General features: G+C 44.2%; 1 protein-coding gene across 1 annotated transcript in view; it reads left to right on the forward strand.

Annotated features, from left to right (window-relative positions):
- Nucleotides 1-15592, forward strand: part of TBX4 (T-box transcription factor 4) — a 47540-nt gene extending 31948 nt beyond the window's left edge. The window contains exons 5-8 of the mRNA XM_043962867.1: nucleotides 6249-6401; nucleotides 10140-10228; nucleotides 10561-10796; nucleotides 14976-15592. Of these exons, the coding sequence (XP_043818802.1) occupies nucleotides 6249-6401; nucleotides 10140-10228; nucleotides 10561-10796; nucleotides 14976-15592 (1095 nt within the window). The remainder of the gene's footprint in view (nucleotides 1-6248; nucleotides 6402-10139; nucleotides 10229-10560; nucleotides 10797-14975) is intronic.
- The last annotated feature ends 12132 nt before the right edge of the window (nucleotides 15593-27724 follow it).

Below are 27724 nucleotides of genomic sequence, written 5' to 3' on the forward strand. Positions count from 1 at the left end.
TTGGATGGTTATTGTATAGTATTTCACATTTGTGTGTCGGTGTAACTTCTCTGTGGGATTATACCTCCAATGAGACAGTGATCATGGCCCGTTTTAAAATCATTTCTTTCACTGTGCTTTGCATTTAAACACATTAATAAATAATTTAAATGAAATATTAAAAAGCCTGACACCAAGCACAAAAACCTTACATATTTTATCCTATTGGATGGAATTCTTTCTAAAGTAGATGACACTCAGGGGCAGCTAAGTGGATAAAGCACCGGCTCTGGATTCAGGAGGACCCGAGTTCAAGTCTGACCTGAGACACTAGACACTAGCTATGTGACCCTCGACATAACCCTCATTGCCCCACAAAAAAAAATAATAAAAATAAAGTAGATGACACTCTTCCCTGTTGTTTTAATTAGAGTAAGTTTGTGCTGAAGAACATACCTTTGACCCTGCTTTAGGGTTCTAGATCATCATTACTTTGATATTTTGAGGATCTGATTTTGTCATTGGGTCCCCTTTGACACAAATTATGACTGTACCTCAGTGAACCTTCTTAGTATACCTTCTATACCTTAGTTAAAACTTTTCACAATTTGCTATGGGGAAAAAAATCTGATGATGAGCTGGGCTGGTCATTGTATGATATACAAGCAATATCACTAATCCTGGATTTTGGGTCATTATGAATACTTGTTATTTTATAGTGGTAGTTGCAGAGTCTATGGGCAGCTTAGTGGCACAGTGGATAGAGCATGGAGCCTGGAATCAGGAAAACTCATCTTTCTGAGTTCAAATCAGGCCTCAGACACTTACTAGCTATGTGACCCTGGGCAAATCACTTAACTCTATTTACCTTTGTTTCCTCATCTGTAAAATGAGTTGGAGAAGGAACTGGTAAATCACTCCAGTATCTTTGCCAAAGAAATCCCCAAATAGGATCACAAAGAGTCTGACATGATTAAAATGATTCAACAGTTGAGTCTGTAGAAGTGTGGAGGGCTTTTTGCCCCTGCACTAAATGGCCCCAGGGGTTTTTTTTTAACTTTTTTAAATTCTTCTGACTATTTTTTATAGTTTTTCTGTCTCATTCATCTAAGTCAGAATCTCATATCACTTCTTGATATTTTCAGCTTCCTTGTCCAAAGTAGCACCTTGCCCTGCCTTCTCTAATTTTTCTGCATTTAATGTTCTGAGGGTAAAGAAATCATATAAAAAAGTTATTAGAACCACATAATAAGTTAAGAGTAAGCCAGTGCTGAATATGGGTAATTTGTTTTTTCACCTATTTTTTTCTTTTTTGACTACATGAGCATAGACTTTTTGATATTCTAGTTTTTAACTTCCTAGAGTTTTTTCTTAATAATGAGTTCATAGTTTGAGTTTAGAGAGTTGAACAGCATGAAATAAAAATTTTTTAGAAAACACAAGAATTATTTTAATAAAATATTTTAGTTTATTTAAATTTGTCTCTTTGCCTCTCCTTTTATTTCCCTTTGAAACCATTTGTCTTTCTTCTGTCCTTTTTTTCGTTTTTGGCGGGGGAAGGGGGGATAAGTGACTTGCCCGGGTCACACAGCTACTAAGTGTCAAGTGTCTGAGGCCAGATCTGAACTCAGGTCTGAACTCAGGTCCTCCTGAATACAGGGCCAGTGCTTTATCCACTGCACCACCTAGCTGCCCCCTCTTCTGTTCTTCTAATAGGTATTTAATAAATGTCTATTGACTGACTAGCTGTTTGGTAGTCTCTGTGTTTCTATATCTTTCTCAGTCTCTCTGCCTATCTTTCAGAGCTTTAACTACATTGTCCCAGTGAATCTAAGGCTTGTTCTTTCACTATTTAACAAGTAACTGACTTTCCTCCATTCCTACCCTCCTCCCTCAACCCCCTGTTTGGAAAATGAATTTTAGTTTCAAATTATTTGTTGAAAATTTCTACTTCATAATCCTCCTGATCTGGTCTGGTCCTTTTCCCCCAGAAATTCAGGGTCTCCTTCATTAGGATGGGTAGCCATCCTGTATTCAGGATCAACATTATGAATATTAGTTATTGTATAATGATAGCCTGCATTAGGACAGACAGCTAGTTAACCAGAGAGTACAGGAATATACAAGGGGCTGCAATGCTAAGCATTAGACACTTGGGAAACAATAAAGATTGTCCACATCTGCAAAAAAGGCAGATGTGTAATCAGTAAAAATGGCCAAATAGAGTCATTACTTAAGTATACTGAGGAGGCCCTGACTAGCTGGAGGTTGTAAGCAAGGGTTATTCACAGAAACAGTCCAGGAGAAGGGAGCCTTAAAGCAGAAGTGGGACTAGCAGAGATAGCTGGTCTAGAGGCTCCAAAGTGTGCCCCCATTTTCCCTCTGGAAGAGCTGTCCCCAAGGAAAATACCAGCCCTTGGTCTTCTGGTGTCTATTACCACCAAGCAGTCAATTCATTGCCCCTAGGCCACCTTTCTCCACAGCAGGTTTTAGTCACCTGGGCATGCTTTTCAAAGGGCTGGCCTTTCCCTCCAACTCCCCACTGGGACAAGGATTAGACTGCCCCACCCCCAGGTTTACTCTGCCCAGTGTCAAACTACCCCTGCTACCTCTTCCCACAGGGACTGGACTCCTCATTGCTAGGCTCCTTTCTCCTTGCTTTTGTCCAGACCTGTGACATCACAGGTGCTGAGAACTCGCAGTGAGGAAACATCTCAAGCAATGCAAACCAGTAGCTAGCTGGCCTATAGTCTTAGAGAGTTGCTTAGAGCATCGAGAGGTTAAATGATTGGTCCGGGGCCACTCAGTCTATATCAGAGATGAGGGACACTTGAACCTGGTATTCTTCTGACTTGGGAGGGCTGGTTCTCTGTCCACTCTGCCATGCTGCCTGTCGCCTTTCTTTTGATCCGCTGTTTCTCTAGTAAAGTCCTCTTCTGATGTCTCATGGTGTTGTAGAGTCACAAAGGACTTCAGTAGCCATCTTTGACAGGAGTACTTTGACAAAATACCTGACAACGTGGGTCATCCAGCCTTTGGTGGAAAATACCCACTACCTTCCAAGACAGCCAGTCCTTCCTTGACATAGCTAGAATTGATGAGGTTTTCTTCAGTCTCTGGCCTAAATCTGGTTTTACAGCCATTGTTGCTTGTTCTGCCCTGAAGGGTCCAGCAGGACAAGTTTGCTCCCTCTCTGTTGAGAAGTCTCTTCAAACACTTTGACCCAAGTTTCCCAGGAAAGGTTCTTGTCTCTTTCTATGACTGGTCCTGAGCGGGAGTACTTCCTTTTTTCCTTGGTGCCAGCTAGGTTCTCAGTTGGAGGTGGGGGTAGTGCGGTTAATCTCTTTAAGAGGCCTCAGCATTTAGCCCGTGTCCTCAGTGGACCTGTCCTCCCATCTGGAGGGGGTCAGGAGCCAGAGGGAAAAAAAGATCTAGAAAGGGGCACTCAGTTAAAGGAGAAGGAACTTTAAAAAGGAAGAGATTCTGGCAGGCCTAGCCCAATAGAGCTCAGCCATGACCAGCAGCTAAATGGTTACAGACGTGCTGATAAAATGCCCCAAATTCCTGGTCAAGCCTCCGGCTGGGAGGGTGTCTGGCAAATGTCAACAATAAAAAATGCATCTTAATGGCACATAATGCAGCCGCTACCGTAGGGAGGGTCCGGGGCGGCCAGATGAAGCGGGTCTGGGCAGTGGTAACTACTGAAGGACACTCCTGGGGGCTCAGGCACTCTCTACTTGAAGCAAGCTTTGCTGTGCTGGGACCCAAGGGATTCAAGTCCTCCTCCTCCCCCAAGTCCCAGGGAAACCGAAGAGGGGCCTAGGAACAAGAGGCCTGGGGCATCCTTCTGGTTCACTTGGGTTGAGACAGTGGAGAAGCAAGTGATGTGATAGGGTCAGTAAGTGAGCTGAGTTGGCCTCATCTGTCTCCCTCTACCTTAGGCTCAGTTAATTCTGCCCCATGCCCTGAGCTGATGGAGTTCTCTTCAACGAAACCCTGAGTGTTTGGAGGAAGCAAGACTCTTTGGCTCAGAAAGTTCTCTTTCCTTTTCAGAAAGAGGGACTCAACTGGGGTGAGCGGCACTTAGGGTTATAGGTTTAGAGCTGGAAGGCACTTTAGGGATCACCCAATCCAACCCTAACAGCCCCCCCCCATTTTTTTTTTAGTGAGGCAATTGGGGTTAAGTGACTTGCCCAGGGTCACACAGCTAGCAAGTGTCAAGTGTCTGAGGTCAAATTTGAACTCAGGTCCTCCTGAATCTTGGGTTGGTGCTCTATCCACTGTGCCACCTACCTGCCCCAGCCCTGGTGCATTTTAAGCTCTGCTGAGGATTTGCTTTTAGATCTCAGTTGCCTTTCTTTGCACCCCCAGCTCTTAACACAGTACTTTGCTCCTAGTAAAGTGCTTAAGGAGTATTTTTGACTAACTGCAGAGCAAAATATACACACTACTGCCAGTATTTAAAGCTCTCCCCAATGACTCCAGTCTCATTTCCCATTACTCCCCTTCTCATGACCACAAGTTCCAGCCAAACAGGACTTGTTCCCTGAACTCAACAATCCATCTCCTTGCCCAGGTCATCCCCCATGTTTTCTCTCTGTCTCTGTCTGTCTCTGTCTGTCTCTCTGTATCTCTTTCTGTATCTATCTCTCTGTCTTTCCTCATCTTCAGTTACCTTTATTCAAGCCTTAGCTCCTCTATGAGGCCTTAGGATCACTTTACAGCTGAGGAAACTGAGGCACTAAATTCATATTTGTAATTATTTTCCAGCATAATAATATTCCATTATGTTCCCATACAACATTTTTTTCAGCCATTTCCCAAAGATTGGGCACCTACCCCCCCCCTCCAATTTTTGCCACAACAAAAAGTGATGGAATAATTTTTTCTTTTGGTATATTTATTACCTTTTTCTGTCTTTGACCTCTTTGGGGTACATGACTAACAAGTGTACTGGATCAAAGTGTATGCTCAGATTGGTGACTTTTATGGGTACAGTTCCAGATTGCTTTCCATGATAATTGAACCAATTCACAGTTACATCAACAATGCATTAGTGTGCCTGCCTTCCAAAGCCCCTCCAATAGTTTTCAGTTTCATCTTTGCCAACTTGACAGGAGTAGAGTGGAACCTCACACCTGTTTTGATGTGCATTTCTTGATTATAAGTGATTTGGAACATGTTGCCATTTCTCTTCAGGATCACTCTGTGTGTCCTTTCTTTTCTTTTTTTTTTTTTTTTTGAGGTGACAAAGGCTTTATTTTCTTCTCATGAGGAGGCACCCTAGTGTGTAGCTAGTGGGTGCCCAAAAAAGGGGGCTCGCAGGCCCTGTTTTATACCCTAGTCCCTAACGCGAATGGACCTTCCCCTTTTTCATCACTGGTCGGGGTTACAATCTACGCGCAAAAACTAGCTAATCAGAACGCAGTATTCCCTGTGTGTCCTTTCTTGATCTCCCTCAGTCATTACCTTCCTTCCTACTCAAACATCCCTGGATCCTCTGGTCTGATCTCTTTCCTTTGCTTCCATCACAGTCTACCTTGACATATTTATTGGTGTACATATTCTTTTCCTCCCGGAGAAAATAAGTTCCTCAAGGACTTAAGGACTGCTCTATTGGTCTTTTCTTTTATATAACAAGCATTTATTTCTTCTCTATACCTTTCCTTCTCCCCAGTGGAAAAAGAAAAATAAAAACAAAGCCCTTATAATAGATATCCATTATCAAACAAGATAAATTCTCACATTGACCATGTCCAAAGACATATTTTTCAGGGGCAGCTAGATGGCACAGTGGACAAAGCACTGTCCCTGGGATTCAGGAGGACCTGAGTTCAAATCCAGCCTCATACACTTGACACTTACTAGCTGTGTGACCCTGGGCAAGTCACTTAACCCTCATTGCCCCACAAAAAAACCCAAACAAGACATATTTTTCATTGTACATCTTGAGTCCATCACCTGGAGGTGGCTCCATTGTCAGTCCTCTGAAATTGTAGATGGTCATTGAATTGATCAGAGTTCTTAAGTCTTTCAAAGTTGTTTGTCTTTATCATACTGTCCTCATTGTGTAAATTGTTCTCTCGGTTCTAGTGACCACATTCAGAATCAGTTCGTTGTCTTTGTGTCCCCAGCACTGTTGAATGGAGGTATTTGCGTCAGGTCTACAAGAGTGACCCAAGCCTGCTCGCAGTTAGGGAGACAAGAGGCGGCCTGTGAAGGTGGACCTGAGGCTACAAAATGTTCACGGGATCTTTTTTCCTTTGCAGATCATTCTCAACTCCATGCACAAGTACCAGCCACGGCTGCACATTGTGAAGGCCGATGAGAACAACGCCTTTGGTTCCAAGAACACAGCTTTCTGCACGCATGTGTTCCCAGAAACGTCCTTCATTTCAGTGACTTCCTACCAGAACCACAAGGTATATAGCGAGTATTCTTCCTGCTTGATTTGATTACCACCCCTCATCCCGCCTTTCCCTGAACGGGGAGGGAGGCCGGGAGACCAAATACATCACCCACTCTGTTAATAGGGAACAGGCCGAGCAATGCCATTGGCATGGAACAATTGGAAGCCAAGCTCTTAGCACGACATAGCCCAAAACAGGCATAGCTGAGGACACTGTATTCTCATTGAAGCCTCCGAGGGGTACCTTGCTCTGTTGCTGGTTCCCTATGTGACCTTGGACAAGTCTATTTCCTTCCCTGGGTTTCAGTTTCCCCACTCTAGATCAGCCCTAAGGTCCTGTCCATCCTAAGTCTATATCCCATGAGACTGCTATACATGGTGGAAAGAGCTGCCTAGGCAGGTACCCACAGTCATGGGACCTCATTCATAAACCCTGAGATGTCACTCAGAGCAGCAAGCAAGTCTCATAATGACCTGGAAAGGAGTCAGAAATCTGAAGCAAAATATGACTACTCTATAGGTCCTTAGGGAGAGAGACAAGGAATATGTTGATAAACATTGGGGCATGAATCAAGGGAGGACACTTCTTTTTTTCTTTACTTTTTCTCTTTTCTTGGCATATGACTGGTGATCCCATAAATTGTTCTCCGGATTCTGCCACTGAGTGAAGTGATTCTAGTCTAGTTTTGGCTCCAGCTCACTGGGAGGAGGTGGACTGGGGAAAAAGATGTCCAAGAACTGGGGTATCTGCCCACTTGAGAGATGACTGGAGAGAGAGAGAGCCTTCCCCCCAGGGGCTGGCAGCGCCACCCTTTCCAATTAGTCAGAATGGGCAAGCTGAGCTCCCTCTCTCTGTGCCAATCTCTCTTATAGTTTGTCCTGCCCTTCCCATCTCTCCTGCTCTTGTTCTAGATGCCAACTTTGGTGTTCTGACCCCACTGGTCCCCCTGCTAGGTCTGTAGAGCTAAACTAGTTCCTTTTGATTTGAACCACGGGGCTTTGAATAGCTCCCATATGGCAATGGAGCTGCAGTCAGATAAACTTGGGGCAGCAGAATACTCTATAAAAGAGGCTTTGGATGATTTAGGCACTAGGGAGAAGCTGTAAGTGGCTTGTGGCAAGGAGAAAGGGGATGGCATCACTTTTATCTGGTTACTTTGAGATGGCCAGTCCCTGAGCAACCTCACTAGGTTGGAACCCTTGAGATTTGTTCACTTGTGACCAGAGAGGCCATCTCCATCCCAGACCTCCAAGAGTGGTGGGTTTACTGATTGAAGCTGAGCACTGTGATCTAGTGAGGGCAGCTAGGTTTGATATTGTCAGGAAGATCTGAGTTCAAATCTGACCTCAAACACCTAGCTGTGTAACACCCTCACTAGATCACTCACTTCCTGTGTGAACCTGGGTAAGTCACTTAACCTTGTTTGCCTCAGTTTCCTCATCTATAAAATGAGTTGGAGAAGGAAATGGCAAATAACTCCAGTATCTTTGCCAAGAAAACCCCAAAAGGAGTCATAAAGAATTGGATATGACCGAAAAATGATTGAACAACAAATTTGATCTAGCACCATCTCTCTCCATGACTTCATAAAAATGGGTAAGCTGATCTTGCCCAGGGTAGAATCTTTGTTTGTTCTTCTCTCCATCTTTTCCCTATTACCTTTGGGTTCTCTTGTACTCATCATGGCTCCCATTGCTTCTTTAAAAAGGACAGGTAGCATGAATTTCTACTTTCACTCAAATACTCCTCCAAGATGGGATCCCTGGCTCTTTTCCAGAATTGTACCCCATCCTTTCATCAAAATGGTAATGTAGGGGGCAGCTAGGTGGCACAGTGCATAGAGCACCAGCCCTGGAGTCAGGAGGACCTGAGTTCAAATCCGGCCTCAGACACTTAACACTTACTAGCTGTGTGACCCTGGGCAAGTCACTTAACCCCAATTGCCTCGCCAAAAATAAAACATTTTTTTAAAATGGTAATGTAGGGCCAGGTTATTTGTGTGAGAGAGAGAGAGAGAGAGAGCTAGATTGGCACTGGAAATAGCAAATGGACAAGTCAGGTCATTTTTGAATATTACTCTCCACAAAAGGGGGTCAAATGGAGAAAGATGGAGTTAGGGGACACTGAGGTAAGGGAAAGTTAGCTAGGGCCTTCCAAGGCTGGGCCAAAGAAGTATGGTCTGCACAACTCCTGCCCTAGAATCCATATTCATCCAAGTGCAGGACATTTTATGGAATGGGGCAAGAGAAGAAAACAGAAGGAAGTCTAGAAAGAAACACTGATAAGCAGGACAGCTTTGAAAGTTACAGGCTGACTGGTCAGGGCACATTACTCCAGCATTAGTCCTTTTGGACAAAAGTAATGAAAAGTTTTCTTGTTTCAAGATACAAGATTAGGGGCAGGTAGGTGGCACAGTCGATAGAGCACCAGCTCTGGAGTCAGGAGTACCTGAGTTCAAATCTGGCCTCAGCCACTTAACACTTACTAGCTGTGTGACCCTGGGCAAGTCATTTAACCCCAATTGCCTCACTTAAAAAAAAAAAAAGATACAAGGTTAACCACAAAGGGAGTGGTTTGTATGGGAGAAGTGGCTAAAATCTTTCAAGTTCCTTGGCCCCAGTCATATGTCTCTATCTCTGTTGTTAGCAATTGGCATTTTGAATCAGTGTCAGAGTTAGAGAATAGAAAATTTGAAAGATTCATCAAAAGGACCTGGACTACTTAAGGAAAAATAATACTTTGCTGGAATGATGTATGATTTCACTGAAAGGAGAACCCAGTTAAGCCTTCTCATCCTAAACCATTTTTTCTTTCTTTCTTTCTTTCTTTCTTTCTTTCTTTCTTTCTTTCTTTCTTTCTTTCTTTCTTTCTTTCTTTCTTTCTTTCTTTCTTTCTCTCTTTCTTCTTCTCTCTCTCTTTCTTCTTCTTCTTCTTCTTCTTCTTCTTCTTCTTCTTCTTCTTCTTCTTCTTCTTCTTCTTCTTCTTCTGGCAGGGCAGTGAGGGTTAAATGACATGCCCAGGGTCACACAGCTCAAAAGTGTCAAGTGTCTGAGGCCAGATTTGAGCTCAGGTCCTCCTGAATCCAGGGTCAGTGCTTTATCCACAGCGTGCATCATTCTTTTCTATACTCTTCCACAAATATTTGATGAGGATATACTAGAGCAGCCGTTCTCAAACTTTTTTGTCTCAAAACCCCCACTATTCTCTTTAAAATGATTAAGGACTCCGCGGAGCATTTGGTTGTCTGGGTTACATATATTTATATTTACTCTATTATAAATTAAAATTGATAATTTTTTCTTTTTTTTTTTTGCGGGGCAATGGGGGTTAAGTGACTTGCCCAGGGTCACACAGCTAGTGTCAAGTGTCTGAGGCCAGATTTGAACTCAGGTCCTCCTGAATCCAGGGCCGGTGCTTTATCCACTGTGCCACCTAGCTGCCCCCAAATTGATAATTTTTTTAAAAATCGTTTAAAATGTTGATAATAAACCCATTACTTGGTAACAACATAACATGAAAAATAACTATATTTTCCAAAATGAAAAGATTTGGTGAGAAAAAAGTTACAGGTTGGATTTATTAGACATTTAACAGGAAAAGCAAACTATTTATAGTAGAGATCCACAGTTTCATGTATAAAAATTCAGATAAGAAATAAGTTTAAAAAGAGGACAGGAGGCAGGTGCCTTGACTTTAAATCCTTACAGGAAGGAGCTATGACAATGACTTTCATGTTTTCTTCTTGGACAGATTACTCAACTGAAAATCGAGAATAACCCATTTGCCAAAGGATTCCGGGGCAGTGATGACAGTGACCTGCGTGTGGCTCGCTTACAGAGGTGTGAGAGGAAGGAAGCCCCATCTTGTTGGCTCATAGTCAGCACTGAAGCTTCTACATATCCCTCATGGGGGATTGGGGTGGAGGATAATTTTTGGGGGGGGGGTCCAGGAGTCTCAGTTTAGCCACTTGTGAATTGTATGACCCAGGACACATTATTTAAGCTCTATGAGCCTCAGTTTCCTTGTTTGTAAAATAACACCTGCCCTAACTGTCTCTGAGTTGTAAGGATGAAATGACACAATGTGAACATGCTTTGGGAACAAGTATATCCTCTATGAGTGGAGTAAGTTTTTATTTCTCTTTTTCTCCCTTCTCCCTTCCCCTACCTAGCAAAGAATATCCAGTGATTTCCAAAAGCATCATGAGGCAGAGACTTGTCTCCACTCAGCTTTCTGCTAAGCCCGATGTAAGCCCCCTGCATGGAGCCCACCAGGCTCTCCAGCACTATCAGTATGAGAATGGGGCACATATGCAATTTGCTGCAGCCGAAGGGCAAGACCTACCCCTTAACACCTTCCCAGGGCAGAGAGACTCCGGACTGTTCTATCATTGCCTGAAGAGGCGAGGTAAGTAACCACCTCTCAGGTCTGAAAATGCTGGGAAGGCTGGAGGAAAGGAAGAAAGGAAGGGAAGAAAAGAAAGGAAGAAAGGAAGAGAAAAAAAGAAGGAAGGAGAGAAGGAGGGAGGGATATAGACAGAGCATGTAAGCTCCTTGTGGGTAGGGATTATTTCAGTCTTTATCTATATCCCCAATGTCTGGCATATCCTTTATATCTTTATTCTATATCCCCAGTGGCTGGCATATAGTAGATGCTTAATATATGCTTATTGGCTGATTGACTAGATCAGGTTTTTTTTTAACTTTTTTGTGTCATGGACCCCTCTGGCCAACTGTTGAAGACTATGGGTCCTTCCTCAGAATCATGTTTTTAAAGTCATAGAAAAAAATTACAAACAAAACCAATTATATTGAAATAACATTATCGAAAATTATCAAAGTATTTTAAAAATACATCAGTTCACAGACCCCACATTAAGAATGATTCTATTAGGGGGCGGCTAGGTGGAGCAGTGGATAAAGCACCGGCCCTGGATTCAGGAGTACCTGAGTTCAAATCTGACCTCACACACTTGACACTTACTACCTGTGTGACCCTGGGCAAGTCACTTAACCCCAATAGTCTCACCAGAAAAAAGAAAAGAAAAGAATGCTTCTATTAGCTAGAGTTTTCTCTACATGGGTCTATTCAGGTTACTAACTCTTTGTTACTTGAAGGAAGGGGATAGAGAGAGGAAGGGTCCCCTGGTCCCAGCTTAGACTCCTTATTCTCAGTTGCTGTTTCTCTCTTTTCATCTTGCCTCTGGGACCTCATCAGATATTGGTCATTGTCTCCTTGCTTTCTCTGACTTCCTGTCTTTGGGACTCAGGTCAGTTTTTTCCTATGTTGAAGGCTCTTGGCAAAGGTTTGATATGGGAGCAGGCCAACACATTTGATTAGCATGAGGTCCTTGGAAAACTTCAGTCAGTGGCTGAATAATAATAATCACAATTACTGATATTTATAGCACTGGGCAAGTCACTTAACACTGTTTGCCTCAGTTTCCTCATCTGTAAAAAATGAGCCGGGGAAGGAACTGGCAAATCACTCCAGGATCTCTGCCAAGAAAACCCTACATAGGGTCATGAAGAGTTGGAAATGAGTGAAACCACTAAACGACAACAACAAAATCGAGCACTTTAAAGTTTGCCCAGCCCTTTACATATTTGATCTCATTTGATGCTTATTTTATAGCTCTGGGAAGTAGGGTCTATTATTATCTCCATTAAACCTGAGAGAGGTTAAGCTACTTGTCTGGGGTCACAACAGCTGCTTAGTGTTTAAGGTTGGATCTGAACTCAAGTCTTTCCAGTGCTCTATCCACCGAGTCCCTGCATGATACAATGGAAGACCACCAGCTCTTATGTCAGAGGACCTGGGTTCAAATTTTGACTCGACGCTTATTAGCTTTGTGAGCTTAAGCAAGTCCCTCTCTGGGCCTCAGTTCCTTTATCTGCAAAGTGAGAGGGTTGGACTGATTGGCCTCTGAAGCCCTTTCCTACCAGAAATCCTTGACCCCATGCTTCTCATGATATACTACTACCCCTCAGGGGAGCTAGATTTGTCCTCTTTAGCTCATTTGATCACAAATTGACCTATCAGGGATGTCACCCAAACCCAGAAGGACCCAGGGTGGGTGTCCAGGAAGGTAAGTTAAAAAGTCATTCTTCTAGAGGCTGTTCTATGACTTTCTGGATCTTTTTTTCTTTCTTTCTTTCTTTTGCGGGTCAATGGGAGTTAAGTGCCCAGGGTCACACAGCTAGTAAGTGTCAAATGTCTGAGGCTAAGATTTGAACTCAGGCACTCCTGAATCCAGGGCCGGTGCTTTATCCACTGCGCCACCCAGCTGCCCCCTGGATCTTTCACTTACATGAAAAAGACGAGACCTTTTTTTCTGTGGTCCTCAAGGCAAAGTGGTCTAGTACAAAGGGAGTCAAATGACTTGACTTAAATTCCAGCCCAACTATTAATCAATCAGTCAATCAACAAACATTTATTATGTGTTAGGTGCAGTGTTTAGTGCTGGGCATGCCTCTGTGATCTTTGGCGAATACCATATAAAATGAGGAGGTCAGAGGAGAGGGCGTCTTAGGTCCTTTCCAGTTTGGGATGGATAATCCTGTCATTTATGGTTTGGTTACAGCCTCAGGGCATAGCCCTAATCCTTTCTAGACCTCAGTTCTTCCATCTATAGAATGGGGATGGTGGTATTGCCTATTTCTAATCATCTCACAAGGCCAGTGAAGTGCTCTCTGTGAAAATGCTACCCGTGTCTCAAGGACAGACATCTAGGCTGTTCTCTCAGCAAAACTCTCAGGCTGCTTTTGAGTACCCTTTCCATGAGCCTGCAACGTAACTCAATTGCTGATCATCACATGGGTAGCCAAACAGCTCTCTGTAATACTGAGGAGGTTTTTACGGATAATAAATCTGAGGAGACAGGAATGAGAGGTACTGACAAGAAATTCTTGGGGAAAAAAAAGTACACTGCTAGTAAAGGCTGAGAACTGTAGGTGTAGAGGTAGTGTAGTACACTTGGGAGTCAGAGGATCCAGACCGAATCCCATGATGCCATCTCCGACTATCCCAGACTATGTGAACTGGGTCTCAGTTTCTTTATCTGTAAAATGAGGGGGGTTGGAATATAAAATGAACAGCCATAACAGTGTAGCTGATGGAATGCTGGACTTGCAGTCATATAAAGATCTGAGTTCAAATCCTGGTTCATGTACTCAGGGTGAGTAACCCTGAGCAAATCTTTTTATTTATTTGTTTATGGAAGCAATTTGGGGGGGGGGGGTGTCACACAGCTAGTATGTGTCAGAAGCCAGATTTGAACGTTGGTTCTGCCTGACTCCAGGGCTGGTGCTCTATCCACCGAGCCACCTAGCTGCCCCACCCTGAACAAGTCTTAACTTCTCTGAGACTCCTATAAAACGAGGGGGTTGGATTCAATGACCTTTAGGGTTCCTTCTGGTTAAATCTATCATCCCTTTACTAAATGGTTTCTGAGGTCCCTTCCAGCTCTAGCTTTCTCCCTATCATGCCAGGCGGGTAGCACGGAAAGCAAGAGTATATTAAAATAGTTTTCCTTTTTCCTCCTTCCATTCCCATAGCCCACTGGGGCCTGATTTCTCATCCTGAAGCACCCTGACCCATACTGCTCAGATGAAAGAAAAGTCCTTTCTGGTGTCATGGGAGTAGAGTGGTCACTTTGGACTGGGAAGGGTGAGCCCACATGCTTGAGGGAGGACCCAGAGAATCCAGCAAGGATTGTGTTTATCGATGCAATGTAGCATAAATATAACCAAGCTGTTCTCTCAAAACACACTTTGGGTCAGGGGCAGCCCGGTTTTTAAGTAGCCTGTCCACAAGTCCTCATTAAGCACAATTTTACAACTATCTAGAGTTACAGGGGATGCTCTGACGTGGGGTCAGAAACCCTGAGTTCAAGTCTCGATCCAGCCATGTCCCAGTTGAGTGATTATCACCTGGAAAATGGAGGAGAGAGGAGGATACCATGCAGGAGCTCTCTTCTTCCCAGGGTTTGTGTATGTATATCCACATATATGATATTATACAATATAAAATTATATATTATATATACACATACACATATACATATACAGACACAAATTATATGTATACAAACATCTATAAACAAATATAAATATATACACACGCACACATATATGTATGTGTGTATATATATGTATATATATGTGTGTATATATATATAAAATTGGTATATAAACATGTTATCTTTCAATACCTTCCCCCAAGTTGGAACTGGATTCATCCTGAAAGTATGGCACAGCTGGAAGAGGATTGGAGTGAGGAGATCTGGGCTGGAGTCCCAGATTTGCCACCAGCTAGCTCTGTGTGACTTTGGACAAGTCACGTTAGGTAGATGATCATGAAGCTCCTCCCCCTTTCCTCCTCCGCTCTGCCCACTGCCCAGCTCCAGCAGTCCTTGAAATCTGAGCACAAATCGTCCCTCTGACTGTGCACGGAAACAGCAGCTAAGAGCAGATCTAAAAAGGCGAGTGCAGGTGTGGTTCTGGTACCTCGGACGCGGCCTTCCCAGGGGGCCATCGCTGGCCTGGGGGGTGGTTCTTGCCTAAAGGCTTGTTTGTCTCCCCGCAGACAGCAGCAGGCACCTGGACTTACCGTGCAAGCGCTCCTATCTAGAAGCGTCATCCTCGGTGGGAGACGATCACTATTTCCGCTCCCCTCCCCCTTACGAGCAGCAGATGCTAAGTCCCTCCTACTGCAGCGAGGTGACTCCGCGGGAAGCCTGCATGTACTCAGGTTCTGGGGCTGAGATCGCCGGAGTGTCAGCGGTGGATGACCTGCCCCCACCGCCGCTGAGCTGTAACATGTGGACGTCGGTGGCGCCGTACACCGGCTACAGCGTTCAGACAATGGAGACTGTGCCCTACCAGCCTTTCCCTGCTCACTTTACTGCCACTACTATGATGCCCCGGCTCCCCTCCGTGTCCACGCAGAGCTCCCAGCCTCCAGGGAACACCCACTTCAGCATCTACAACCAGCTCTCACAGGCCCAGGCCCGGGAACGAGGGCCGTCCACCTCATTTCCTAGAGAGCGTGGGCTACCCCCGGTGTGTGAGAGGAAGCCCCCGTCCCCGCACCTGAACCCCGCCAACGAATTCCTCTACTCCCAAAGCTTCTCCCTGTCCCGTGAGTCTTCCTTACAGTATCATTCGGGAATGGGGACAGTGGAGAACTGGACTGACGGGTGACTCTGAGGTTTCATCACAAGACAGTGTTACTGATTCAGGACCATGTTAATCCAGTGTTAATCCGGGGGAGCAACCTGCACTATACAGAAACCTACACTGTTGTGTATTTCCAAGGGGGTGGGGGGGAGGAGGGTGCCTTTGGAGAGCACCTACTTTCTGACCTACAACCAAGCCCATGTCATGAAGAAAGAACAATGACCCCCAAAGTACCTTTAGTCCACACAAGTCTGGTAGACCTCTGGCGGTGCCCAAAGTGGGGGAGCTGGAGTGGGAGGGTTGGTCGAGCTAGGGTTTCTTTGGGAGGTGAGTAGTGAGACCTCATCCAGAGGGAAATGTGCATGACATTCCAGGGATGGATCGCCTCGGTTTGGGGAGATTGTAGGCACAGCCTGGAATCTGACTCCGGTCTAGTTTTGGGAAAGGGCCATCCACAGCTTTGGCTTTTGGCTCCTCCCGAACCCCTTGGAGATCCGGGAAAGGAAAACCCACAGGGAAGTCAAACAGGGTCAGGGAGATACCTTAACTTTTTATTTTCTAGTCCCCCCCCCCTCCCCCAACACACACACACACACAATCTAGAGGTAAGCCAGGAGGGAAAATGTGATCAAGAACATCTCCTATCTCTGTTCAGTTTTTGGCACGGCATCCCTGGCCCTTGCCCCCATACACATGGGAGAACCTCATCTCCCAGACTTCATCTTTATCTCAGAATTAGCACTCCTGAAATATAAGCTTCACCTGCCTTGTGCCCGCAGGAGGCTTTTGTGGAGCCAAAGTTAGGCAGCGCTTGGAGAGAGTTCTGCCTCCTGGAGAATCCCCGCCTTGGAGGGAAGAAGCCCAACAGAAATAAAATGGGAGTTGAGAAAACATTCACTTCTTCCAGAGAAACCAGCCCATGAGCTCAGCCAGAGGCACGAGAAAGATTCTCTAACCAAGCTAAGCCCAGGCCAGTGATCTGGATGTTTTCAACCGATCCACTGGTATGGGACATCACCAGACTATATGTGGCTGGTGTGGACTCTGTAATCCAATTTGGGAAATCACTACACTCTTTGCATGCTGAATAGCTATTTATATATTATATAAATATATATATATTATATATATATCACCAAGGCAGGCCACATGTCCATTGCAGCTTTGCTTTTACAATCAAAATACCTAATTAAAAACAAAATGAATGTTTCGAGGGTTTTTGGAAAGACATCTATTTAAGATTTTTTAATTACACATTTTGATGTAAAAACTAAGAACTGGTTAGATAAAACCTATATATACTACAGATAAATCTCTATTAGAAGCCACATTAGATACAGGTGGTGAGGAACATTAAGTGTTTTATTACATAGCATGGACGTTTTATTTTACATATCAGAACATAAAGCCATTTTTTCAACAACAAACTGTCTGGGTGCATTTCAGTAATGACTTTCTCTCTCTTGGCACACATATGGTTTCTGCTGCCCTCTGACCCCACCCCTTTTCCCATGCAGCCTTTGCTCAGGAGCACACTTGAACTTCTGTCTATTTACTCAGACCATCGACACCTCCAATGATACATCAAATGTCATTTCCAAGCAAACAAAAATTCACCCTGAGATCCATCTTGTTGGGCTCCAGATGGAGAGGTCAAAGATGGACTTGGCACTGAAACAGGCCGGGGCCTTCAGATGGGACAGAAGTCAGGCTCCAGGAAGGGACTTCTTGGGTCCACAGCTCCCCCTCTCTCCTTCATGCTGTCTTCACAGAGTCTAAGCAGGGGGGTGGAAGTGGGAGGAGGCCAGGCTATTTTCCTGAGGCTGACTAGTAAAGCAGGAGTGACTTATGGGGCACCCTCGTCCCTGAGGGGCCACCTTTCACATGTCAGGGTGACCCAAAGTGAACACCAGGAGGCCTGGGGGCTGTAACAGATGAGGGTGATGAGGAAGGGAATAGGAGTGGTGGCCTTGGTCTTTTTAGGCACCAGGATGACATCCCTTGTTCTATAAGAAGTTACTGAACTAAACAGGTTCCAGCGTTTATACCAGGAGGCCTCTAGGGTCAGAACAAGGGATTGGGAAGAAAGGAAAGGCTTCAGTGCCAGTAAGAAGGAACTTGGAATCCTCTTTCCACTCTGACCTACCTGGAGACCTGTACCCCTTTCCCAATAGCTGTGGGCTTCTGTGGGGGTAGACATCTCTAAGGACTACCAAGCCTTGCCACTAGTAGTTCCCTTAGGTATTTTTCCATCTACCCTACAAAGGAGTTCTCTCTCCTATTGCTATTTGAATCTCTAGTGCTTAACATAGTGCTTGGTGCAAAGTAAGGGCTTAATATTTTTCATTCATTCATTCATGTGGCTATCCTCAAGCTTTGGATCCAACTTGCAGGGCCTGCCCACTGACATTCCTAAGGAGAGAATAGGATGTGAGAATGGTCTCCACCTGACTGGCCCTCCTTCAGCAGGCAATGTGCAGTCTGGCAGCTTGCAAAGGGACCAGGGGGTGGGTCTGGTGCTCTCTGGGAATTCTTGGTGAAGTTAGTGCAGTTGCTTGTTGGACCGCACAGTAGAGAGGGTTCAGAGCCAGAGGCCGTGGACAGGGAGAGATGTATGATCTCACCCCGACAGAATCAGTCATGACCTGACAAAGACCCTGCTAAATCCCTGGAGATAGGACACAAAATGAATAGAGGCTCAAACCATTTTGGGCACTGCCCAGTGATGAGGGGAGTGGGCCCGGGATGGGAAAGTCCATTTTTCCACTGTCTTCATCTCATTGTTTTTCCTCTTTCTTTTTTTCTCTGTTCACATGCTTCTGCTACACACCCTCTCCTCTGATCTTGTCATCCCCACCTCCAAGGCAACCATTCTTCAGTGTAATCACCTTCAGTGTATTCACCTGAGTGAGTGGCCTCTCCCAGGAGCCCAGACAAGTTGGCTAAAATGGGCATTTGAATCTGGACAAAGAGCAAACTTTCTGTCTCCTTTCCTTTCAACCATCTTCTGTCATAACTTTGGTGACCAGGGGATTTGGGGGATGGTTCTGATTTCAAGAAAAGCAAATGAAGTTTAACGAAACATTGTCACATCATTTGGCTCCCCTTATCTACCTAACCAAGCCAAGACCTTTCCCTGTCAATAATTACATACCCTTCAGGCTGTGGGGCAGGCATATCAGGATGCTCAGCATTTACAGAAATCCAAGGGGTGGTGGGGTGTGCTGGGGGAGAGAAACGAGGGAAAACAGAGAAAGAAGGAATGACTCTACATAGTCTAAGACAACCCCATGGGAGAAGAAGGTACATATTTTCTCTCTGGGTGATGGTAGAGGCAGTATGACAGTGAAGGGGGAAAAAGCCTCTGAACCGGGAGTGAGGACTGTGTTCAAATCCAGACTATGCCAACTAATGCATCTGTAATTTGGGGGGACAAATCACTTAACCATTTTCCTCTGCCTCAGTTTCCTCACCTGCAAAATGAGGACTTGATGATCTTGGAGGTCCCTTACAGCTCTGAATCTGTGATCCTGTATCTCTACTTTGGGACATGGGGGTTAGGGAGGGATGAGAGTAGGTTTTATTTTGAACAGTTTCCAGTATTTCCAAACGGGATGGGAAGCTTTAAAGACTTTCAGTAGGCCAGCAAGCTCACTGGACTCACTGAGGGCAAATCAACTGTTTCCCCTGAGATCCTGGGGCCTTATCTTCAGGCAAGTTAGCCCAGCCTAACCAGGTTCCTGGTTTCTCACATGACTAAGCTCAGAGAGCCCCACAGTTCTCCAGTGGGATTTACCAAGCTTCCCTCGTCTCTGAAGCCAAAGTTTCAATAAAGAAGGGGGCTCATGGGGAATCCTAGAACAAAGGGCACTATTCAAAGCAGCAAATAAGCCCATCCATCACTGGGCCAGAAACCTGCCACATGCAACTGTCTGTTTCTTGTGTGCCCAGCTTGAAGAAGGTGGGGGAAAAGGAGCCCAGATTAAAATGGAAGCCCATAGGTCCATGAACAGGCAGGCAGCAGGCAACCCATAGTGCTATTTCTCCTTTTTGCCCATGGGGGTAACTTGGCCAGGGCCAAGCCCATGTCTCTGGGGACTGGTCAATGCTATGCAGTCCCAGAGACACCTTGAACATCAGAAGGGGCCCCCAAGGGGGGAAAAACAAACAAAAGGGAGAAGAGAAGCCAGGTCAGACCGACAAATTGTTAAAAGAAAAAAAAAACATTTACCCCCCAGCCTAGGCTGGGCCTCAGGGGGGTGGGTCAAAAGGCCCTGCCCCTCTCTTCTAATGGAGCCCACTGGAGGAGCAGCAGGCCCAGCCCTGTGGTGTCTTATCTTACAACATAAAATTAAAACCCACTTAAAAGGCCGGAGGGCATGTTAACATTCCCCCAGTCATCTAATTGAAGCAGTTTCTAGCTTGAAGGATTTCACTTGAAAGCAGGCAAAAGCCAAAGTCCTGCTCTCAATTTGGAGGGCGGGGGTGGGGTAGATTTTGGATGAGAGGAAGAGGCTCAGTGATATAGGACTCAGTTTCTATTTAATGTCTTAGCTCAGGGAACCCACAGGAGCTCCATCACAGGCTAGGGAGGTTTGGGGGGTATGTGTGTTTTTAACATTTACAAATTCATTAGCAGCTATGTCAGCAGAGGCCAGCATCCCAACCAGGGGCCCCAAGTAATCAGTCAAACATGGGGAACCTCCCCCTGAGTCAAACCTGGCAAGCCGTCAGGCATGATTATTTTATTTTCCACCCCCATCCCTAAAAAAAAGAAAAATGAAAATATATTACAGGTCTCCAAAGACATAAGGAATCAATCAGGAGACATCCTGCAAAGGTGATGAACTCGCACTAGCCATCACAGCTAATGTGAACCAGTCAGCGGGAAGCAGCCACGGGAGACTGGAAGCCAAGGTGACAGCTATTAAGGACAAAATGGGAACGGGGCTGGCCAATCAATTCCATTTCCACAGGGGACCAAAGGCAGTGTAACGGCTGTCTCAGCTGATTAGGCAACTCTCCTAAAGGCCTCTGGGAGAGAGACCTGTCACAGATCAGAAACAGGCAGTGGTGCCCTCCTCCTGGGGCCCAGGGTGAAGGGAGCCTCTTGTTTATGTGGCTAAGGTCTCTTCTTCAGAGACAAATTCGGGGGACAGACAGTGACACAGGGAGAGAGAGAGAGAGAGAGAGAGAGAGAGAGAGAGAGAGAGAGAGAGAGAGAGAAGGGAGAAAGAGAGAGATTGAGTGAGAGACAGACAGAGAAAATCACCACCAGTTTGGAGATTAGATAGTTTTCCTTTTCAGCCATTTATCATTATGAAAGAAAGTAGACAGGGTAGGGGCAAAAAAATCTCCAGTGGGATTTCTGGGAAGTCTCACACTGAAGGGCCAGGTTTCCGTCTCAGCCCAAACTAAGCGCCAGCTCATTACCATAGGCCTGCTTCACTCTGCATATCTCCCTGGTCCAGGCTCCTTCCCTAATGTCAAACGAGGTCAGGCAGCCCCCAGTGCCCTGAATTTTTTTTTAAGGATGGCAAAAATTTCTTAAATAAAACTCAAACTATCAAACTATACCATTTGTGAATATTTAAGAATAGGCAGGAACTGGGAGGGGAAGGAACTAGAGGCAAGATTAGGAAAAATAGGTGAATACTAGGCTAGGAGCAGGGCAATTGATCAATCAAAAAACATTTATTAAACTCTTACTGTGCTGTTAGTCAATAAATCAATTCATTTATTAAGCTCTTCCTATATATCAGGCTCAGTGGATAGATTGCTGGGCCTGGAGTCAGGAAGATCTCAGTTCAAAAGCAGGCTCAGACACTTACAAGCTGCATGATCCTGGGCAAGTCATTTAACCTCTGTTTGCCTTAATCCACTGGAGAAGAAATGGGCAAACGTCCCCAGTATCTTTGCCAAGAAGCTCCACGGTCAGTATTGGTGAGCTATGGTCCATGGGGTCATAAAGAGTCAGGCATGCTTAAATGATTGAATAGCATTGTATTATAAGAGGAAACCGAGTCCCACCAATTTAGAGTCCCTCAGGCAGCAAGTGCCAGAGCTGGGACTCACCCCAAGACTTCTTCCTCCAAGACCCACTGTGTCGTGGTGCATGTTTTCATGATTGATCTTACAGTGAGAATTGTAAGCACCCGCTAGCAATTTGGATAATCTTGAAAACATAACCTTTTGATGGAGAGAATGATAATAATGAGAAGAAACTGAAAGACATGTAATTATAATGACCAAACTTGGCCCCAGAGAAGAGAAGAGAAAATTCAATCTTTGTAGTTTCCTGTTTTTGCAGAGGTGGGGAACAACAGGTAGAGAACACTGCATACAGGGTCAGGCTCATTTGATGTCTTGGTTAGTTTCGTTGAACTGTCTTTTTCTTTTCTTTCTCTCTTTAATTTTGTGTTTAAAAGGACAGCTCTCTGGGTAGAGGAAGAAGGATTGTAAAAGAATGAGATGCAAAATAAGAAAGTAATACAATTTTAAAAATGTTTTAAATTTAAAAAAATTTTAAAGTAGAATTTGTTTTATTACACTCTGTGACTTGGCTTTTCTTTGCTCTGGTATGGAGTGAGATGGGGAGAGGCAGCAAAGCAAAGTGTAGAGAAAAGGGTACTAGATTTAGAGTCGGGGGATGGGGGAGGTAGGTGGCACAGTGGTTAAAGCACCAGCCCTGGATTCAGGAGGACCTGCGTCCAAATCTGGCCCCAGACACTTGACACTTACTAGCTGTATGACCCTGGGCAAGTCACTTAACCCTCATTGCCCCCCGCCAAAAAAAAAAAAAAAGAGTCAGGGGATGGAGTTCAAAATTGGGATCTGCTATGTGACCTGTGTGACTTTGAGCAAGTCAATTCTCTTCCCTGGGTCTCAGTTTCCTCTTCTGTAAAATGGGGGGAGCGGGGTTTGAACCAGCTGGCTTCTGAGGTCCTTCCCAGCTGTAAATCTATCAACCTATCATTAGGTACAGGATCAGTGAGAGAAGCAAGATACCTTAATGTAGTGGAAGAGGGAGAGGAGAGGACAGGAGGGATGTATTCAGACAGCTGCTATAGGGAGTCAAGAGGCATCTGGGAAGGGAGAAAAGTCAGGGACAGACACAGTGAGAAAAACAGGTCCAACTGGGAGAAATCAACTTGAGGCTTGATGATGTGGTTGAAAACTTAGCAACACATAGAAGTCGGGCTCTTAATTTACAAAGGAAAATATGAATTCTTTAAGCAGAGAAAGATCTCCTTCATTTTGGGCTTTTGCCAGCCTTCTAAGAAGGGCAGCTAAAGTGACACAGGGGAAACAGTGCCAGGCCTGGAGTGAGGAAGCTTCATCTTCCCCAGTTCAAATCCAGCCTCAGCCACTTACTAGCGGTGTGGTCCTGGGCAAGTCACTTAACACTGTTTGCCTCAGTTTCCTCATCTGTCAAATGATCTGGAGAAGGAAATGGCAACCACTCTAGTATCTTTGCCAAGACAACCCCAAAGGGCAGCTAGGTGGCACAGTAGGCAGAGCACAGGCCCTTGATTCAGGAGGACCTGAGTTCACACCCAGCCTTGAATACTTACTAGCCGTGTGACCCTAGGCAAAACACTTAATCCTGTCTGTCTCAAAAACCCAAACCGAACCCAAATGGGGTCATAAAGAGTCAGACATGACTGAAACAACACAACAAAACCAGACTAAGAAGGTTCCTAATTTTTGTAAACATCCTCTCCTAGAGGCCTGGTTCACAGGTTTATGATAGAGGGCAGTATTTGGCTAGACCACTATGTGTGAAGGTTAGGATGGATGGAGCCTTCTCTGGGTGCTATCTGGAATATGGCCTGAATTTCTTTGTTGTTGTTTTTTGTTGGGGCAATGAGGGTTAAGGGCAAGTCAGCCCAGGGTCACACAGCTAGTAAGTGTTAAATGTCTGAATTCGGATTTGAACTCAGGTCCTCCCGAATCCAGGTCTGGTACTTTATCCACTGCACCACCATGCTGCCCCTGAAATGTTTTTAATCTAAACAAATTACTTTTCTAAAATTAAAAAAGAAGCTGACAAAAGCTTGTTGGAGCCTTACATCAATGTACAAATAGAATGCAGTGGCTGAGACCCCAGAAGCCCTCAGTCATTAGTCTTGGTGCTGGAAAAAGAGCTGGCTTAATGACCATATAGCAAAGATATCAATTTAAAATGGCATATGAGGGGGAGAGGGGCTGCGATTGGGGTAGAGGAGGGAGTGTAGACAGTGGAACGGAGAAGAGCCATATTTTCCTTCTTTTTTCCACAAGGAATTGATTAGCTTCTCAAATAACCAGATGGCAATCAATTCCTTGATTGGGAGTATTCCAGTGAGACTGTGACACGATAATAACTTGTAATATTGGTAGGGGACACTGGAACTACCTGAACAAGGACCTCAATCTAGAAGGGAGGAGCTGAGACAAAGGGTCCAATTTGTGGATGTCTCTAGCCTACTGGATTGGCTTCACATCCATTCCCTCATTCAAAGGTCAAGAAAGTGGTCATTGGGACCACTGGCATTTTTTTTTTATTAGAAAAGTGAACATCCACTAAGCTCCTTATTCTGATACTTCATCAAAACATGGCAGCAACACTGGGTCCTTGAAAGCTTTGTCAGGGAAGGCCGACTGGCAGATCCTATCGAATTGGATAAGGTCTGAATGTGGCCCTGGATCGTACAATATGTTTTCCTTCTTTTTTGGTAAAAAGGTGGGGGACCACAGGTATGGAATGTTGAATACACTGTCAGAATCACTGCATCAGTTGGTTTTGTTCCCTGTTTTTCCTTTTTCTTTGTTGTAAGGGAAGGCTCATTTGGTCATAGCAGAACAGGGGTAGGTTATAGCTGGAAACAACTCTGATTTCAAACATAAAAGGTAATACTAAAATTTACTTTTTAAAAATGCCATATTTCTATTGTCCCAGGAAAAGCCTAGCTAAGTTCTAAGAGATTCATCACCAAGGAGACTGTCTACTAAGGTGTGGAAGGGTTGTATTCTACATTAGTAGAAGGGGTACAAATACCTACCAAATCATAGATCTTTGGAAGTAATAAAATTAAATTAAAAACAGACAATTTTACAGAAAAAAGAACCAACTTACCATAGAATTCCATCTATTTACATGCTTTCAAGTCCTTTTCCCATTCTTGTTAATGTACACAGCACATTTTTACAAAGCTGCAATCATCTAGATGTGCTATCTTGGGCTCTGCTCTTTTTCCAGTGAATGCTATTTTATGTACATGTTGCCACACATCAACACAGTTCACAAACTTGTCATTACACCTACTGGTTTTCAGACCACACATTTGGCATTTGCAAGCCTAAGATTCTTCCTTCAGAGATAGGCAGTACCATGTGGTCCAGACCAGGTGCCTGCAGCAAATGTGGGGGCAGCATGCTCACGTACATGTATGCATGTGTATTCATACATTCCTAACCATGCAAAGGGGCAGGAGTACATCATTAGTTACCAAGTTAAATAATAGGTCTTCGAGCTGGAATGAAGGGAAAGGAAGGAAGGAAAGAAGAAAGAGGGAGGGACGGAGGAAGGGAGGAAGGGAGGAAGGAAGGAGAGGAAAGGAGAAAGGGAGGGATGGAGAAAAAGAGGGAAGGAGGAAGAGAGGGAGGGATATAAGAGAAGTAGAGAGAAGGGTAGAAAGGAAAAAAGGAAGGAGAGAGGAAAGGGGAGAAAACGCTATCCTGCTTGTTTGTGATTAATTTTGTTCTTCTGTTCTTTGTTTTTTTTGGGGGGGCACTACCCCTAGTTCCTCTTCCTACTTTCTCCCCAAATTGAAAAAGAAAACTATTACTCTTGTAACAAATATGTATAGTTAAACGAATCAAATTTCCACATTGGCTATATCCAAAAAACGTGCATCTCATTCTGCATCTTGAGTCCATCACCTCTTTGTTAGGTGCATAGCATGCTTCATTATCAGGAATCCAGAAACAGAGTCGTCCTTTTATTAATCACAGTTCTTAAATCTTTCAAAATTGTTTTTCTTCACTGATGTTATTTTTAAAATTGTTCTCTTGGTTCTACTCACTTCACTATGCATCAGTTCATGTAATTCTTCCTACATTGCTCTGACACCTTTTTTTCATTTGTTTTATTGCTATTGTTAACATTTCTGAAACTATATCAAATAAAAATGAGGAAAGGGAGTATCTTTGTTTTACTATTGTATTATTAGGAACACTTCTAGTATTTCCCCTCTCTATATGATACTTACTTTTGGTTTTAGGTAGATACTTTGTATCATATTTTTTAAAAGATCCTCTAAGTCTATTCTTTGTATGGTTTGCATCAATATATTTTTGGTGATGTCACATTACTTCAAGTCATAGGGTACCACAGTTTCTGAAGAGCAAAAGCTGTGTATCACCCAAAGGGCAATGGAGAGCATGAGTAGGTTGCAACAAATTGCTAAGAAAGAATTGCAAAGAAGCAGTGCTGCAAAGATCATCATATGGGAGATGCATGATTGTCCATGTAGTGAGAGAAAGGGATAACTGTTAGGCAGCCTGAGAGTCCCACTGGTAGCCGTGAAGGCTCTCGATATGGTCAGTAGAACTTCTGTGAAGGATTTAAGAGACCCCATAGGGAACTGCACAAGATGAGAGGGTGTGTATGGGTCCCAACCTATACCACTGGAGAGAGAATGTGACATTTTCAAGTAAGGATAGAACAACTGAATGTTATTCATCTGTTGTTCCGACAGTAAATAAACTATTAAACTGAAGGAAATCCAGAAAAAATCAATAATCTTGTAGGATTTTAGAGATAGAAGGGATCTTATTTTACAGAAGAGAATAGGGGCAGTTAGGTGGTGCAGTGGATAAATCACCGGCCCTAGATTCGGGAGTACCTCAGTTCAAATTCGGCCTCAGACACTTAACACTTACTGGCTGTGTGACCCTGGGCAAGTCACTTAACCCCAATTACCTCACCAAAAAACCAAAACAAAACAGAAGAGGATATTGAGGCCTAGGGAGGAGAAATGACTTGTCTAAAGTCACATGGTTAGATAGTGCCAGATCCAAGATTAGAACCTGGGCTGGCTTCCTGTCTCCTAGTACCAGGCTCTTTTTCATCACACCATATCTTTTAGATTTTGGTCTCAAGGTTTACAAAGTGTTGGGGACATTTTGAGGAATATGATGTCTTTACTGGTATGTGGCATTCACAAAATGACAGTTTGATTTAGAAGAAGGCTCTATGTCTGCCAGCTAAATAGATTTACAAGCATCCTGGTGTATCAGGGCCCTTTTCCTCCTAAACTACTGACTTTGTTTATCATCTTTTAAAAGGGTTTTTAAATGGGTCTTTAATGTTTACATAGGGGCTTCTGTGCTGGCAAAAGGCAAGAGGTCACGTGTTTAAGAACCATCCAATGGCGTTTGACATTTGCTCTATCCTCAGAGGAAGAGATGGCTCTTCTCCTTGCGAAGGCCAATCCTTATACTTTTCTCCTTAATCCCATTCCTTCCCTTTTCCTCCAGGAATTTACCTGTTTAATTATCCACCTTATCTCTCTAATAACCAATCTCTTCCTATCTAATGGCCCAGGTCTCTCTCAAGCTTAATTGACTTTTCCCTGACCCTCTCATGCCCGCAGAGTATTATTTGTTATCTCCCTTCCTTTTCACAGTTAAATTCCTAAAAAACAAAACCAAAAGCAAGCCTGCCCCTCCCCCAATTATCTCAATTCACTGCTTTCCCTTCACTCTGGAATAACTCTTCTCTACCAAACCAGCTCTATCCAGCTCAAGATGAGAGGGTGCGTATGGGTCCCAACCTATACCACTGGAGAGAGAATGTGACATTTTCAAATAAGGATAGAACAACTGAATATTAGAACATCTCTTAATGGCTAAATTGAGTGGCCTTTTCTCAGTCCCCTCCTTATTGAACTCACTTTCCTGGACACTTTCTCTTGAGTTTTCATGACCCTGCTTTTTCCTAGGTCTTTCCCCATTTGTCTAATTAATTCCTCTTCATTTTCTGATATGGATCATCATTCATGTCCCAGCCCATAACTGTCCTGGGCTTTCTTATTTTTCTGTACCCTTGTCTTGGTGATTTTCCCATTTACATTGTTGTAGTCATTTTGTATATTCTTCTTTTGGTTCTTA

The sequence above is a fragment of the Dromiciops gliroides genome, chromosome 4, assembly GCF_019393635.1.
Source record: "Dromiciops gliroides isolate mDroGli1 chromosome 4, mDroGli1.pri, whole genome shotgun sequence".
Classification (NCBI taxonomy): Eukaryota; Metazoa; Chordata; class Mammalia; order Microbiotheria; family Microbiotheriidae; genus Dromiciops; species Dromiciops gliroides.